The sequence below is a fragment of the Diplotaxodon limnothrissa genome, linkage group LG18, assembly GCF_057381915.1.
Source record: "Diplotaxodon limnothrissa isolate DT_005_m linkage group LG18, D_limnothrissa_male_GT1.1, whole genome shotgun sequence".
In the NCBI taxonomy this organism is placed as follows: Eukaryota; Metazoa; Chordata; class Actinopteri; order Cichliformes; family Cichlidae; genus Diplotaxodon; species Diplotaxodon limnothrissa.
In genome coordinates, this window is record NC_140613.1 from 9,878,742 (window position 1) to 9,897,045 (window position 18,304).

At 40.3% G+C, this 18,304-nt stretch overlaps 1 protein-coding gene across 1 annotated transcript in view; it reads left to right on the forward strand.

Annotated features, from left to right (window-relative positions):
- The window catches only part of ak5 (adenylate kinase 5), a 111,520-nt gene that overhangs the window by 30,476 nt on the left and 62,740 nt on the right, over positions 1–18,304 (forward strand). The window contains exon 6 of the mRNA XM_085379049.1: positions 3,935–4,126. Within this exon, the coding sequence (XP_085235175.1) occupies positions 3,935–4,126 (192 nt within the window). The remainder of the gene's footprint in view (positions 1–3,934; positions 4,127–18,304) is intronic.

Genomic DNA, 18,304 nt, shown 5'->3' on the forward strand with positions numbered 1-18,304 from the left:
CATTTGTTAGCATACAGCAACCGTCTTATGTACCTTCTGTGATAGATATTAACTTTCCATTGCAGCACAACAGGAAGCTGCGTCAATTGCGGCCATTGTTTTTTTCAAAACCTTTTTTTTTTTTTTTGGATTTTGTTGTTGTTTTCCCTTCAATCGAGTGCATTTAGCAGAACATCCCTAAAAGGTTATTAGCAGTGATGTTTGGCACAGCCATCAGGTCAGCATCAGCCTGCTTATGCACCTTATTTAGGACTCTGTATGAGTGTGTGTTTGAAAGAAAGCCTCCACATGCTTCCTGGCCTTGAAGCAAAACAGATAGATTCACTTACTGAACTGCCGGCATTAAAACAGCCTGACATGATGTCTTTTTGCTCCAGTCTGACGTGAGGACAACCATTTTAATAAAGATCTATCTAAAACCGTTCTCGTAGAAAACAGCGGCTATAAGACTCAAGCCTGAGTCGCACTGCCGGAGTGGCATGTGCCTCGATAAGCATCGTCGTTCAGACTATTTTTAGTTCTCTGGCATTGTGCCAGATAAAATGCAGACTCTGGAGTGTTCATCAAGTCCATTTCATCAAAGTGAAACACAAGCTGGAGGAAACTAACTTATAAACTGCTGTGCAGGCTTTATATAGTGCAAGGTTCCCACTGGTGGTGGGTTGTCAGGTACAAGACGAGGAGGATATTTAGCGCTTCTGTGAGTCACACCTGAGGAGGTCAGAACTACCATAGAAACTAAATTGCCTGACTTTGATGATGCTTTACGTTATGCAGATAAAAGTATCCTTCAGTGATCTGCACTTGTTAGTTACACACTTTACAGGGTGGAGTAGCTGTTAAATGTGTTTTAGTCAGTACCTAACATTTTAGGCACTTAACTATAGAACTTTAACCTAATGAAGACTTAGTCTTCTTTTAAATAAGAAGACGCTCTGATGATTTCTTGTCAATGACAGCCACATTTTGTTATACTGTATGTTTAAACACTGCTCAAAAACACTTCACAGTATAACACAAAGTCAGTTAAATTTTAGGGATAGTCCTGTCCTGCTAGGAAGCAGAAAATATTGTGAATCCATTTTACCTGCTTTGCAAATGAAAGTGACAACAGGTACAAAAACAAGGACATCCCCAAAAAGAGAATGGCTTTGGAGGGAGTGCAAAAGACCATTGCTTTCTCCTGACTGATATTTTTTCTAGTTTTTCTTGGTGCTACTGTCCTTGTCACTACTGATGGCATGAAAATGAAACAGTATCTGAAGCCCACAAGACAGTTTGGCTAGAAAAAAGTACACAAGTTGCCTGCTGGATTTTATTTTGTAGGGCTTGAGTAGTGCTCCAAACCTTCGTGTGACAGTACATACTGTAGCTGCTCTGCCTGTGCAGCTTGAATGAGCGTTACTTTGCTGCTGTGTCTTCAGTGTACTTTCAATTGCACCAAAGCACATGAAATTGATCCAATATGGTTTATAACTGTGTTATCCCTGAATTTTAACTGCTTAGTGTATTTAGGCCTTATGTACTCACATGACAGTACTTCATTGTTCTGGGCACATTACAAATAAATTCAAATTCAAATTCAAATTCAAATTTTATTTGTCACACACACACAACCATACACAGTATGACATGGGGGTGAAATGCTTGTAGCTGTACAATGCCCGACCATTAAATGACAGAAGAAAAGTTTTACAATATTTACAATTTACTACAAAAATTTACAAATTAACTTAGGAATTTACAGTAAAGAATGTGCAAATAGCAGAAGAGATTATAAAGATAAGGATTATAAATTATAGGAATTATAGGATTATAGGAAATGTGTGGTGGTGCGTGTGGTGACGTGTGTGAGAGTCCAGTCTTATAGTGACGTGTTTGGGAGAGTCCAGTCCTACACCTGGTTCAGGGCCCGAATAGCCTGGGGGAAGAAGCTCCTCCTCATTCTCTCTGTTTTGGCCTTAAGGGAGCGGAAGCGCTTCCCAGACCTCAACAGTGAGAAGAGTCCATTGTTGGGATGGGAGAGGTCCATCATAATCTTCCTAGCTTTGGTCTTGCACCGCTTGGTGTAGATGGACAGCAGGTCAGGGAGCTCTGATTGAATGATGCGTTCTGCCGAGCGCACCACCCTTTGCAGATCTTGTCTGTCCTGCTTGGTGCTGTTCCCAAACCAGGTGCAGATGTTTGACATCAGGACGCTCTCGATGGTGCAGGAGTAGAAGTTCTTGAGCACCTTCAGTGGCAGATGGAAGTCTCTAAGTCTTCTGAGGAAGAAGAGACGCTGACGGGCTTTCTTAACCAGGGTGTTGATGTGACAGGACCATGACAGGTCCTGAGTGATGTGGACACCCAGGTATCGGAAACTGTCCACTCTCTCCACTGGCGTGCCACTGATGATGAGGGGTTTGTAATTCCTCGCCTGCTTTGTAGTGAAGTCCACGATCAGCTCCTTAGTCTTGCTGACGTTTAGGAGGAGGTTATTCTCCTGGCACCAGGTCTCCAGGTTCCTAATCTCCTCCAGGTAGGCCGTCTCGATGTTGTCGGAGATCAGGCCCACAACAGCAGTCACAAATAGTCACCTGCAAGGACTATGAGGCAGGCATACTCATTACAATGAGCTGACCGACTGTACATAGTGACAACTGCAGCATTTTGAGCTAAAAAGAATAGCTCTTCTTACACTCTCCTTTTTTGGTTGCAAGGTTTAAATGACACAAATTCAGTTGGCACACTAACCTTTCTTTTTCTATTACAAAACAGGTCATGCGCACCACAGACCACATCCTCTAAACTGAACGTTGAACTTTGCAATAATGATTTTTCTGATGACTTTTCTGTTTATGCACTGGCTGCTTGGATGTTCTGTAGCTGGGCTGTTGAGGCAGACAAATTAAAAGCCTGATAACCACAAAGAGAAGTTGAATGTGATCGTATTACTCCTTATTTGCAGTCTTATTTGTTGTCAATCATTAGAAACAGCATAAAAAAATCTAAATCAAAGATGATTTTGTCAAAAGACCACCTGCTGCCACCTACTTTTTTTTAAATAAATCGAAAAATTCATGGATAACAACAATCATTATATTTAACCATTAACAAATATCGCTTCAATAAAAGAGCTTGTCCATACTGGCAGAATAACCATTAGAGAAACATAAAAAAATATTTTGGTAATTACTAATGGCATTAAAACACTCAGTGGTGATCTATATAGGCAAATGTATGTAAGAGCAATCATAGTGTTGTTTACATATGGCTGATATGGGGTTATTTATCTTGAACTGTTAAATCCAAACGGGCTCCTGTCTACACACAGAACCACTGACATGATTATGAAAACTGCTGCTTGTTGGATTATATCTAAGTCCCGCAAAAAAGATGCTAATTTTTAGCTGAGTTTATCTATCATCCTCCTCTGTTTATTACACAAAAGCAATAATGCAAAGAAAAGCTTTCTGAGTGGCAGCTTATGTACTCATCTTCTTTTGAGGGGGGACAGTATTAACCTGTCTGAGTCATAATCCCACCTGTATTAAAACTGTGGCGTCGCTGGTGCAGCCGCAGGCTATTTTCTACGTGATAAGCTGAAATCCTCAAGGCAATGAATTCCAGTGGAATTCAAGTAGATTTAATTCAAAAGCAGGAAATATTTCTGTGTACACACACTATATATACCCACTGTATATATACTGTCTCTTCAGACCTTAGAAAGATCAGGTCTTTTGTTTTTGAATGAGTTGCATTTTTATCATTTTGACCTGAGTGAACTGAATTTAAAAATGAGACTGACCTGAGTGGACCGCAGAGATTTGAAAGAATCAGCACCTCTGAGGTTCCACAGGGTCAAATTATGGCCATCACATATAAATGAAGACTTTTATGAGAGGTAAAGTATTTATAGTATTGGTTAATATATTCTCTTCTCTCCCGCTAGATCTGTACTCCTGACCTTGTGGTGTTCCTGGCCTGCACTAACCACCGTTTGAAGGAGAGGCTGCAGAAACGAGCCGAGCAGCAGGGACGGCCTGACGACAACCCTAAGGCCATTGAGCGCCGTCTGACCAACTTCAAACAAAACACCATTCCTCTGGTCAAATACTTCCAGGAAAGGGGACTTATTGTTATGGTAAGGCTGCCGAAAAACCCATTTTTAGAGAAATTACACTCATACAGCACTTCAAACCAAAGGATGTGGAGATCAGGGTAGTGGGTGGGTGAGCACGGCTTCCAGCTGGCACAGAATTGACATTCACATAATCATCCATCCATTCATTATTTTTCTTAACTCCTTACCCAGCCCCAGTTTCCACGAGAGTTGGAGCCTATCCCAGACACCGCACAGTGCTCTCACAGAGAGACGCAACCCTGTATGGTGACATCCACAACTACGGCCAATTTAGAATCACCAATGAACCTAAAATTGTTCGTTTTTTGTGGCAGTAAGTCACAGCTATGCCAAACCCACATAGAAGTGCAGATGGAGCCAGAACCAACCTCAAAAGTTAACCATTACATCACCTTGAATCACCTTGAAACCCTCTTGCTCAAGTGTCAAAAATAGATTATTATTATCATTATTATTATTTTACTCCCATCATACATTTTGGGGCGCTTTTTTTTTTTACAGATTTTTGAAGAATGTTGAGCATGAGCTAGTAATTTCATTTATTTGTAATTTCAAAAGCACTCTAGCTATAAGGTGAAGGGGTTTTTATAACTGCAGTTTAATTGGTAGCCATTGGGTGATGGGTGACTAGCAGGTACACGTGCCTCTCCAGCCACTTCTTTATTATTTAACCCTAATGGCTTAATCCCAATACACATCATTCATCATGTATGACTGCAGGCAATTTAAAAAGCACAGCATCTGATGAGACTGTTCCCACTGGGCAAGTCTTAATGCCAGGTCAATAAAATGAAGAAAAAGTTCTCTTTGGATGCAACTGGGGGGAAAAAGCTATAGTTTCCGTGATCATAAACAACAGGGCTGAGCAAATGCCATTTTTGTTCTAATGAGGTTGCTTGGTAAAAACTCTTTATAAGAGGACTTTATTAGTCCTCTTAAAAGAAATCCACCTGATATTTGTTAAAACAAAGTCTGTTAAGACAAAGTTGTTGAGACAGTGTGCACAAAATTAGAAATCTATTTAATAGCTGCAGAGATACAGTCTGAATGAAAGGCCTGACCATGCTTGGTAGGTCAGTGTTATCCTTCTGTCTGACGGGGCTTGCCTGGATGCATAGATGTAGGCCTGTGCATAGCAATTTTGTTAAAATGACCCAAGATCTTCATTGTCATGCTTACCACACTCACCACAGCAGGAGCGTGCATTCAAAGTCAAGTACGTTTCCAACCTGCGTCAGTTAGTTTCTGATTGTTTGGAGCTGAAATCCAGACTGCTGCTGTTGAAACAGAGATTTCAGTGTTAACTGGAGACCTCTGGGATATTCATCTGATTGTGTGGCTTGGTGCAAAGTGGCATTGAGTTACCCTTGGCATGTGTGAGTTGAGTGCAAATAGAGATATTGGCTCCTGCAGTCAGCAGCCCACTCTTCTGGTGGGAGTCTTATTGATCTGTCTGAGTGTCAGCTCAGTGTCGTCTTCTTTGTAGCAGAGGGAATACTGAATAACTTCTCTACTGTATTATTGCAAGAAAGAGACTTTATTTGCATTCGTATGGATTTGGATCTTTGTCTTGGGATGTCTTCAAATCAAATGCATACAATAACCTTCACTGGATTTTCATATCAACACTAAAAAGAAGGCTTATGTAACTTTTGCTTCCTGTCACCTCAGGTAACGGTGAAAACATCAGTGTCATTAAGGGGTTGGCTCCACACATATTCCCATTTAATTTGCTTGCTTTGTTCATTCATGTGTTATGTTTTTCCAGTTTCTTAGCATGCTATTTTTATGCTCTGCTTATTTTCTTTTTGTCTGGCCAGCTGTTCTGTCTCATCACACTTCTTGAATCTCATTTCTGATTCGGTGTTGCTTGTTCTCTCTTTTTCAATCGCCTCTACCTGCACTCAGCGAGCCTGTTTGTCAGAGAGATAACAGGCTTTTTGTTTGTTTGTTTCAAATCCAATAACCTGCATTTCTTTGGACTGTGTGGAGAGGGAAAGAAGAGCAGGTCTTAAAGTATTCATGACTTCTCAATTTTGCATCTTGTCGACCCCCTGTGTGCAGTGCGTTGTTGTGCTGCAGTCTTTTTGAAAAATGGTGGAAGACACATCACGTATAAGGTGTCATTAATACATCTGCAACGTGGATGAAATGGTATGGTTGCAAATCTGGCAAGTTTTTAATGCACTGTGCGCTGGCACCCATTCCAGTTCGCATCATTTTCACTACTGAACGTTCCCCATCAGAGGCCTAAGGACAGTACAGTGGGACTCCACATTTATAGTTTCATCAGGGGAGACAATTTCATGGTGCTCAGCCTTGTGACAGTAAAAAAAAAAAGATTGGCATGGTCCTGCTCCTGGTCAGCACCATGCATGTCACTGGGATTGAAAACTGTGGACTCATTTTGCTAAAAGATGCTGACAACTGCTTTTACTCTCTAGTGATGCTCTTGCTTCCAAGCAATAACTTGAAAAACTTTCCAGATGCTACTTAAGAAAAATAAATGTCAACCAGAAATATGCAAAAACATAACCTATCTCACTTACCTGTAATAAAAGCAAAATGGACAATTCCCCTGGCTTTGACAAGGGGAAACCAGAGCATAATGTAAAAGTGACTCCCCTCTTCCCCACTTCCTGTGAAAGACCAAAATAGTAAACACAACATTTTCAAAACCCTTAGTTTACCTGGATGCAAGCCCAGTAATCCAGGTAACGAAATCAAAGAAAATTAGAAGTTACCTCGTCACCTGGATGCAGCATTTTCAGTGAAACGAATGTTTCATCACTCATCCAACTGACGTCTTTGGTCTCTCATTATTGAGCATGCATCAAGACACCTAGTTTACCCACCACCAAAAGAAAACACAAGACCTTTTACACTTCTCCTTGACATAAACAGGAAGAAAATGTGTTAATAAGAAAGTTTTCCCAGACCAGAATAATAGGGTCTCAATTCAAAGTAGGTACCTAAGTTTTCAGCCAGACACAGAAGAGGGAGGAAAAGACACTATTCACACACCATCAGTTTAAAAAAAAGGTCATAACAGCTGCAGAAGATATCAATACACTTCATAATATTTTCCACTTAAATAACAAAACACCTCCCCCCCAAAAAACCCCAAAGATGAGAAAAAGGAGAGAAAGGTGTTAGAAAAAATAGCAACATGCAAAATAGTTATAAGGTGTTTTGTTTTCACTGCTACCAGCATTCATGTGTCACAGCTGCAGTTTTAATTTAAATGATTTATTCCTCCAGAATTAAAAAATAATAATGCAATGTGTTGATTTATTCTCAGTGGTGGCTCTGCTCCCTCAGCTTCATAGCTGCCTGCCTGTGTGGTCAAAAGACCATCAATACCTAATATAGATTTATGCCCCAACTACTTTAATCATCATCAAAGGCTGATATTGCCCAACTGCATTCTGTGGCCTACTTTTGTCCTAAAACACATTAAAAAAAAAACTTTTCATTTTGAAGTTAAATCCTGAATCTGTTGAGTCACAATACACAAACAATCCTTGTGTCCTCATTTTTCATCAAAGTGCTGCAGACTGAGTACCTAAGAAAAGCTCTAGATAAAAAAAAGAATCTTTTTATATCAATGCAATGCTTTACAGAAAAAAAATGGTACATACAGTGGGGCAAAAAAGTATTTAGTCAGCCACCGATTGTGCAAGTTCCCCCACTTAAAATGATGACAGAGGTCAGTAATTTGCACCAGAGGTACACTTCAACTGTGAGAGATAGAATGTGAAAAAAAAATCCATGAATTCACATGGTAGGATTTGTAAAGAATTTATTCGTAAATTAGGGTGGAAAATAAGTATTTGGTCACCTCAAACAAGGAAAATCTCTGGCTCTCACAGACCTGTAACGTCTTCTGTAAGAAGCTTTTCTGTCCCCCACTCGTTACCTGTATGAATGGCACCTGTTTGAACTCATCATCTGTATAAAAGACACCTGTCCACAGCCTCAAACAGTCAGACTCCAAACTCCGCCATGGCCAAGCCCAAAGAGCTTTCGAAGGACACCAGGAAAAGTATTGTAGACCTGCACCAGACTGGGAAGAGTGAATCTACAATAGGCAAGCAGCTTGGTGTGAAAAAATCAACTGTGGGAGCAATCATCAGAAAATGGAAGACATACAAGACCACTGATAATCTCCCTCGATCTGGGGCTCCACGCAAGATCTCATCCCGTGGGGTCAAAATGATCATGAGAACGGTGAGCAAAGATCCCAGAACCACACGGGGGGACCTGGTGAATGACCTGCAGAGAGCTGGGACCAAAGTAACAAAGGTCACCATCAGTAACACACTACAACGGCAGGGAATCAAATCCCGCAGTGCCAGACGTGTTCCGCTGCTGAAGCCAGTGCATGTCCAGGCCCGTCTGAAGTTTGCCAGAGAGCACATGGATGATACAGCAGAGGATTGGGAGAATGTCATGTGGTCAGATGAAACCAAAGTAGAACTTTTTGGTATAAACTCAACTCGTCGTGTTTGGAGGAAGAAGAATACTGAGTTGCATCCCAAGAACACCATACCTACTGTGAAGCATGGGGGTGGAAACATCATGCTATGGGGCTGTTTTTCTGCCAAGGGGACAGGACGACTGATCCGTGTTAAGGACAGAATGAATGGGGCCATGTATCGTGAGATTTTGAGCCAAAACCTCCTTCCATCAGTGAGAACTTTGAAGATGAAACGAGGCTGGGTCTTCCAACATGACAATGATCCAAAACACACCGCCCGGGCAACAAAGGAGTGGCTCCGTAAGAAGCATTTGAAAGTCCTGGAGTGGCCTAGCCAGTCTCCAGACCTCAACCCCATAGAAAATCTGTGGCGGGAGTTGAAAGTCCGTGTTGCTCGGCGACAGCCCCAAAACATCACTGCTCTCGAGAAGATCTGCATGGAGGAATGGGCCAAAATACCAGCTACTGTGTGTGCAAACCTGGTAAAGACCTATAGTAAACGTTTGACCTCTGTTATTGCCAACAAAGGTTATGTTACAAAGTATTGAGTTGTATTTTTGTTATTGACCAAATACTTATTTTCCACCCTGATTTACGAATAAATTCTTTACAAATCCTACCATGTGGATTCATGGATTTTTTTTTCACATTCTGTCTCTCACAGTTGAAGTGTACCTCTGGTGCAAATTACTGACCTCTGTCATCATTTTAGGTGGGGGAACTTGCACAATCGGTGGCTGACTAAATACTTTTTTGCCCCCACTGTACTCTAAGAATGGGAAATAGCAAAGGAAAACTACAAAAAAAGGACAATAATAAATTGTCTTGGATAGAGTGCATTAAAAACTTGAACCCATAGTGTGGAAATGTAAGTATGTCTTAAATAGCAGTTGGCATTGAGACCGTTTGATGTCTCCAGTCATCTAGATATAACTAAATAACACCAGAAATAAAATGTTAAGAAAAATAATAAAGGTTTGTTTAATCTTGCCAAGTTTTTTTCTGGTTTGATCACAGAATAAAGCATTCAGACTTCACAATTCTGTGTAAGCACCATGAGTCCAGCAGGAAAAAAGAAAACGTGTAAACAATTAAGAAAGTTAAGCCCGAGCACGGCTCAAGACTTAGCATGCACATCCACATCTCATGTTATACTTTTCCCAAGTTTTAGATCTTGCAAAGAAATTCTTCTATTTTCTGCTATAGTTCCAAAGTGTGGTTATATTATACACTATATTTTACTAGGAACTGACCTCCCAGCCCATTGTTCCTTCAGTGGTCATTCTCAGGAGCTCAGTCATTTCCAGCGTGGTACCGTAATAGGATGCCACCTGTGCAACAAGGCCAGTTGTGAAATTTCCCCACTACTAAATATTCCACAGTGCACCGTTATGCCGGGCCAAGGCACATAGTACGCACTCCTAAATCTTGTGGAAAGCCTTCACTGAAGAGTTGAAGCTATGATAGCTAAAAAAGAGTGGGCCGGCATCATACTAAACCCTATGGACTAAGAATGGGATGGCGACGAGTGAATATTTTGAACAATATAGTCACTGAAACGAGTCAGCTCAGTTCTGGTAACTAAACAGGACGCTTCCTTTGGGAGGTTTTTGGGGCACACCCATTTTCTTGAGCGATCATATACGTAAGTGTGGCCGCAAAGCATATCAGTATGCTCTAGGACAACCTTGGAAATGTGACTGGGGAAAAGGACATCTGAAATACCATGCTTAACCTGCTGCCCCCGTTATCGGACTTCAGATAAGTGGCAGGAAATGGATGGAATTGTAACTCAGACTTTAGATAAATGTTTAAGAAATGACCTCCAAATCATTTAGACTTGAATGAAATCCATAATTTCAGATATTAGGTTAAAAATATGCTTTGGATTGTTTTTCTATAAGTACATTTAGTTTAAACATCAGCATCTGTTCTTACATTAAACTGGATGAATTTTCTGCTGCCTGCCACCTCTCAGTAAATCCTCTACATCTTCCCTGCATTCCCAGTGGAGTCGCTTTAATTAAGACACACTGAGCTCTGTGTCTTTTGAAGCAGCAATGTGATGTTTTCTCTCAAACTCGAGAGATGTTTTTTGAAGACAGTCTGAGCAGTAAGCTCTTTAGTTTCTCAAGAAAGTAGATTTTGTTTTAAGCTTCCTTTTTTTTTGCTAGCCAAAATAATATCCCATATAATACTATGAATTACAAGCTGGGGAACCACAATGAACCTCAGTGCAACTTAATGCTACTGTGTCAACCAAATATGCACCAAATATAGGCTCATTTAAAAACCAAAAATTAAATCAAAGGGCTACTGGGAAAATTGCAAACTCAGGGCATCAAGCAAGTTCACAAACCAGTGGGTGACAGCTACATCTATCTTTTATATACAGTCTGTAAACCACCTAGAAAAGAAACATGAGGTTAGACTTGCTTACTGGAACACACTCCCTCTTCTAGCACCAGTTAAGTTTAGGACCAGTTGTGACAGAAGAAGGGAGAAAGTCCAGACTGAAGAAAGAAAAAGTCAGGTTCAGTGGATCGGTTCAGAAATACTACTTCCTTACCAAACCATGATTATTACTTTAATGATGAAAATGATGTTTATGTATATTTGGTGTTGTTCACTCCAGCGCTTATGTTTTCTTATGGCCAGAATAATAGCTGTAAATGGACCTCTCTGGGTGCACTGTCCTTATGTGGTGTGACAGTTTGTGTTTTGTAAAAGACTCCTTGGGAATTATCAGTTTCTTCTGTGAATAGAAGAAGTCTGCAGTCTCTACAAAAGTAGTTTGAAACTTTTTTTTTTAGCTTATTGATAGTTTGTCCCTTCTCTGTCCCCACTTCCACTGTGATGCAGCAAGGTCAACAGGCTGTTACAGTGGGTCTCAGACAGACTGCACGTCACTCCACCTTTCCGTTAAGCACATCTTTAGATGATTTGTCAAACCATCTTTTCAATCGCACAAGCTTAAAGACTCAGACATCAAAGGCTGGCAGAATTTGAAGTGCTTTTAAAAAGACATCATCCCTCCACAAAAAGTGTTGAGGAGTTCTGGTTGTTCAGAAGAAACACTGATGAAGAGCTCAAATAATAAATACAAGTTAATTCTATCTTCTCAGCTGGAGCAGATCTGTAGAGTGGGTTTGTCTGTTTTCCAGTGACATTTGTGAAGGATGAAAATGTATTTTTCTCTTTAAGCCTTGACCTTTTGTGCTCCACTGAACCAACATAATCTGAATATAAAGAGGCTAAATAGATTTTTTATTCCATTTATCTCAACAGCCCCTTGTATCACGCTTAAAAACTTACAGAGACAATAGAAAGCCTTCCAGTTAGCTGCCCATCATCAGCAGACTACAAAATCACAATATTTTTAGCCACATGAATTTTGCTTTCATTGATTTTTAAAATAATTTAATGCCAAAGTCTGATCAGTGTGCCGTGCTGGGGTTGCTTAAATTGGGATATATAAGATCTGGTGACTGCGGACAACATCTTAGTACAGAGAACTCATTGTCACTCATTACTGAAGAAACCAGTTTGAGATGATCTGAGCTTTGAGACATGGCACACTACTGTTGTGGACGTTTTCCATTAAATAAAGCCTGCAGACGAGCGGTGAGCGGTAGCTAACATTCTTTAATCCAAACACACAAAGAACAGAAAACCAAGCTTGTGGAGAGCCTACATGACCGCGGGGCAGACGGTCAGCAGAGTCTCACCTGACCCTAGCATGGCTCTCAGTTAAATACCTTCTTCAGGAACAAAAGGCAGTACACAGCTGTTTCACACCTTAAGGTTCACACTCCCTTGCTACCTCCCAGAGTCCTCGAAGAGACAAAAGACTCTTCCTGTGGAGTGGTTTTCTTCCCACCACTTCCTTACTACTTACAGACATGTTAAAATCCAGTGGCACCAAGGCATCATACAATAAAATAATGTGAGTAATACATAAGTAAAAGAAATTGCTATACACTACCCTGCTGGAAGCAGCCATCAGAAGGCGTTAGCAATGATACTCAGGCTGTGGGGTTTAACCAATGCTTAGTTGGTACTGAGAAGCCTAAATTGAGCTTATTTTCATGTGATTGGCTGATTAGTTATTTCAGTTGGCAAGCCACTGAACACATGAACTTAATAAAGTTGTGGCGAGTGAGGACAGGGACCAGTTAAAAATGTTATTCAGTAAGTTTTAACATGCTGGATTATTGGGTACGAATCTCTCTTGAGATTCAAAATGTAAATTCTTCATCAATTTTTTGTCACTTTATGCTTGATATCTGATTTGTCCACCTAAACTGTAGCAAAAGTCAAGCATCGTTTTCAGGTTTGAACAACTCCACATACACCAGGAAGAAGGAATATACAACACTCATACAACACGTGTGAACACGAGGCAATAACAAGGCCAGGAAAAAGAACAAAGGAAGGAAAACTCCATAACTCACATTAAGAATTAAACTTCAAAATAAAGCAGGGTTAAAGTGAAAGAGGGACAATGAGTGGCTCTGGCAGACAAGGAGACATATGTATGCTAAGAAAAGGAAAGTATGCAGTAACACACCCACACACACCCTTATTTACACAGGGTCTCCACAGCAGTCAGCTCTGCATGTTTGATTTTGGGAGATTTTTTACACCAGATGCTCTTTCTAACGCCTCCCCAAAATTATTTGTGTTTCTTCCCAAGGATCTCTTGCTTGTTAGTCAAATGTGTAAACCACTACACTATGGAGCCACTACAGCAAGGCAAAAAGACAACAAAAACAAAGGATCAGGATACTTTTGAAGCTCATAACACATATGACAAAACATTCAAACATGACTGAGCATCAGTTTCCTGAAAGGCAGCAAATGGTTATGAGTTAGAAACACCTGATCGAGTTGCAGATGATGACTACCCAATCCAGATAGTTCTGCTTCAGGTTTCTTCCTGTTACCAGGGAGTTTTTCCTTCCTTTGGTCACCAACTGCTTGCTCACAGGGGGTTATCTGTAACAATAAATGAATTGGTTACCTTGGGAGAGTTTAAGTCTGTTTTAAAGGAACGAGAGAACAGCTCTTTTACTCAGTGTGATTGTTTTTAAATGTACTCTTAATTTGATCTGTTATTGTATATTTTACACATGTTTGTATGGGATATTGTATTTGTTTTAAATGTTATATACCTATGTGGTATGTGACTTTTGTTGCTATGATGCCAGGTCTCTCTTGGAAATGAGATTTTTAATCTCAATGAGATTTTTTACCTGGATAAATAAAGGATTAATAACATGAAGCGCCGTGTTGCGGGCACGTCGCAGACCGAAATGCAGAACTCGGGCCTTTATTGCTAGGTGTTCAAACAAGGTCAAAATAATGCACTCAACAAACACTATCTAGGGAAAATGCATGAGGGAGGATCCGATAATGAACAGATGGTGACACAGACAATGAATACAAGATAACAAGCAGAGGGGCAACAGGCGGGAACACAGGTGAGACTTACAGGGGAAAACGAGACAAGGGAAGCCCAGAGCAGAGGGAGACGCAGGACTAACAAAATTTTTAAAAAGTAGTAACTAAACATGGAATCACAGAGAGACAAAACTGTGAACACAGGGGAAGCATGATAACTAAAACCAGGGAGAGAATACAAACTCACTTAAACTGAGAACTGAACCCAGACAAGTAAAACTAAGACGATCTAAAACTAGAAACACTAAACAAAGAGAGGAAGCTAAGGATTCAAGAACAAAGGACTAAACACTGAGGAACTAGGAATGGACTATGGGACTGGACCAGACATGGGAACATAAGGCAGGTGAGGAAACAAAGGGACCTGGAATACAAAATAAACTGAAACCCAGAACATTTGTTCTCCTCTTCAATAATTATCCTATCCGATGGACTCCACACTTTCTTGACTGATGAATGTAATAACCTCTGAGGCTTAATTGCTTTTGCACAGCGAAGCCTTTTGCGTGAACGCAATCATTCCACTTTAAATGTCAGGTCCAATGTAAGAAGGAATAGCGTGACAAAAGAACAATCGCAGTGAGTCACTTCTCCACTTCGCTGAAAAATGACTGATTTGTCGATACAAACGCTTACGAGGACGTTAATTTCTCCATGTTTAACTGACTTAACTCCTAATTTTGTCGCCCTGCATTCTGGCACCTCTGACGTACACTTTTTACATGTGAGATGTCATTTTCCTGAATGCAGTGTTTGTGATTTTCATCTAAAACATGACATTTAGATGTTTGCGAATGAAAGTCGTTTTTATCCCCTAGCATGTCGGATGACTCAATTATCAGACATACACGCACACATACACACACAAACAACTCCACAAAAACGCCCATAATCGGAAATTGCTGCGAGGAGAGATAATTGTTTGTTGGGTCCTCGGCTGAAGCTGCCTTGTCATTCTAGGAAAACTGACCGATCTAATTACGTATTCCCTGACTGAACTCAGCTCCTGCTTCCTTCCCACATGCTGTTAGGTGCCATGCAGATATAAACAAACAAGACATCGAAATTCTCCTTCGTGAGTCTCTCTAAAGATGGGCAAAATATATTTGTTCATTTTTCTTGAAATAGAAGATTTGGAGACAAGATGGGATCACATGAAAATAGTCACACATCTATTTATAGATCCTTTCATGTCTATTTATATCAAAGCTGTCATCCAGTGATGACACTGAACTTTACATAACTTCCGAAAAGACTGTTGTGAAGTACAGGGAGAGTCTTTTGAGCTCTCGAAGAGCTTCGTGTGAATTTGTTTAAACAGATTTTGCCAAATGCACAAAAGAGCTGCAGAGAGTAGATGATGCATCTGCTTTAAGATGTCTCAGAGCTTTGGCGGACTCTGATTCATCTGTTTCCTTTAATCCACCTTCTCCGAGAGAATAGATCAAGGCTGTTACTTCACCTCATATCTATAAAAGGTGCAGCTCTTTGCTTTAGTACATGAAGCTAAAACATGTTCTTACAGACATTTTTGACAACAGCTGAAGACATGATCGATAACATGATGGATGGCGAATAAAATCACTTTAAAATCAAGCGTTTTCTAAACAACCTTGGGGGTGGATCCATTTAAAAATGCTGGATTTCCAGTTTATTGCACACCATGGAAGCTGAGATTTGGAAAATTATCCTTGAACCCTGCTTAGATGTACTTGAAGAGATGTTTCTGTTCTGGCTCTCTCTTTGATACTGTCTTGGAGCAACTGGGAAAACATCATTTCCTCTGGGGTTAATAAAGTATTCTGATTCTGATCAGCAATTAAATTTATGAAAAAATATGCACATGCAGGTAGAATTTCAGCCCCCTTCAGAGCATATATACACAAGGACTATCTTGAGTACCTTTTTTGCATTTCTTGTATATAGACGCTTTGGAGCTTCTATAGTAATAAGCGAAAAATGCTAAAGCCTCGCGATGCAGGCAGGTGGATGGGGAAGGAGTGTTACATGAAAACAAAGGCTCAAATATATCAAATAGCTGATGACTGAAGTGGAAGGAGGCGAAGGATGATGGTAGGCTTACCAAGAATCTGGCTTTGACCGTGGTCCAGATGAAGAGCTGGCTTCAGAGCTGCAGTGAGCTGTTGTCACTGCTTTTTTTGTTAGATGCAAATTAAAACGCTGTCTCACAGATAACTGCAACTTTAAGAGAAAGTTGTCAGCAGTTATTGCAAAAACATTCTTTTAAGACATTTTTGGCTTTTTGTCGAGCTTGTAAATTAAAGAGAACGAGAACCTCGAGGTAATTTTGGATGATTATTTGCCACTCAGCTTATCTCGTTGATCTGCTGATTGATCAGGTTTGACTGACAGTGGCTGTGATTATCTGCATAAAAGAATTTAATTGGAGCAGTCTCACATGCACAAAAGTGATGAATATGCCCTGGGTTGTCTTCCTCATCAGCTATCTGTTCTTGTCCAGCACCATAACTCTTTATTGTCTCATTTCTAATTGTTTAAGAGCATGTTTTTTTGTTTTTGTTTGGGTTTTTTTAACAGAGAGGACTAGATCAGTTTCAAAGCTGGCAGCTTTAAAAAGAAAGCATCCTTTATTCCTTACATCTGAATAGTTGGCATCAGAGAAAGCATGTAAGCAAAGGTAGCCAGAAACATGAAAAGAGCTGGTATCCAGTTGCTTTTGTCTCATTATTTAAAATCAGTATGACTGATCACTTTTTGCTGTTTAAGTTTAAAAAAAAAAAACATTCGAACGGGCTCCATGTAATTGTAGCCCTTTGCCTGCTAGCACACTAAACTATGCTGTTTTCAAGTTTGAAGTCAAATGTCTTAAATCCCATTTTTATGTGACAAATGAGTGAGCAGCCAACACGTAGCAAAGCTGATAGCATTATGTTGTGTTTAGGTTTGTTTTGTTGTCTGCGGACAAAAGGAAAAAGTGATTTACTGCCTGACATTCCAGTGTGGATACAGCTGTTTGGGATTTAGCAGCATTGCTGCAGTTTTGATTATTAATGGGGAGAGGTGCACACTTCATTCTCATTAATCATTTTTAGCAGTTTCAGAATAAAAAAAACCAGGAAGTCTAAGAAGAGTCATGTCCTCTGCTTGATGAAGAGACACTGGGATAAAGAAGATATTTACTAGCTTTAATGGGTTTAATTCAAACATTATCTGCACCCTAGTAATTTTATTTTCAATTTCCACTTTATCAGGTGCATCTATTCAGCTGTTTGTTTACGTAAATATCTAATCAGCCAATCACATGGCAGCAACTCTATGATCAAGGACTGCTGAAGTTCAAACTGAGCATCAGAATATGGATGCAAAGCCATTTAGATGACTTTGACTGCAGCATGTTTATAGGTTCCAGACACGATGGTATTTTAGAAACTGCTGATGTTCTGGGATTTTCCCACATAACCATCTTTAGGGTTTACAGAAAAGGAGAAAATATCCAATGAGCAGGTGAAAAGGCATTGTTGGTGCCAGAGGTCAACAGGTGAATGACCAGACTGCTTAAAGCAATGGGAAAGCAACATTAACTCAGATAACCAGTCATTAAAACCAAATTATTCAGGGGGCCACCTCTGAACACACAGCATGTGTTTGCATAGGTTCATCAAAACTGGACAAGAGAAGACTGGAAAGACATTTCCTGGTCTGATGAGTCTCACTTTCTGCTACAGCATTCAGATGGTAGGATCAGACTTCGGAGTAAACACCATGAAGGCATGGATACATCCTACGTCATATCAAATGTTTTGCGGTGGTATAATCTGTGGGGGACATTATCTTGGTGCACTTTGGTACCAACTGCACATCATTTAAACACCACAGCCTACCTGAGTATGGTTGCTGATAGTGTCCATCCCTTTATGACCAAAGTGAACCCATCTTCTTATGGACGCTTCCAGCAGGACAACACACCATGTCAAATCAGCTCAAAGCTCGAACTGAGCTCTTAAACATGATGATCAGTTTACTGTACTCAAGTGACATTCACAGTCACCAGATCTTAATCCAGTCTTTGGGATTGGGCTGAGCAGGAGATTTGAATCATAGATGTGCGGTTAACAAATTTGCAGCAACTGGAAGAGTTTTAATGAAGTATCCTTGGGGTTAGTCAGTAAGGGTGCTTATGAAACAGAAGTTTTGGGAAGTAGATAGCTGGATGAACCATGTTTGCCTGCCAGTCTGTTATTCTGTCTAATGTA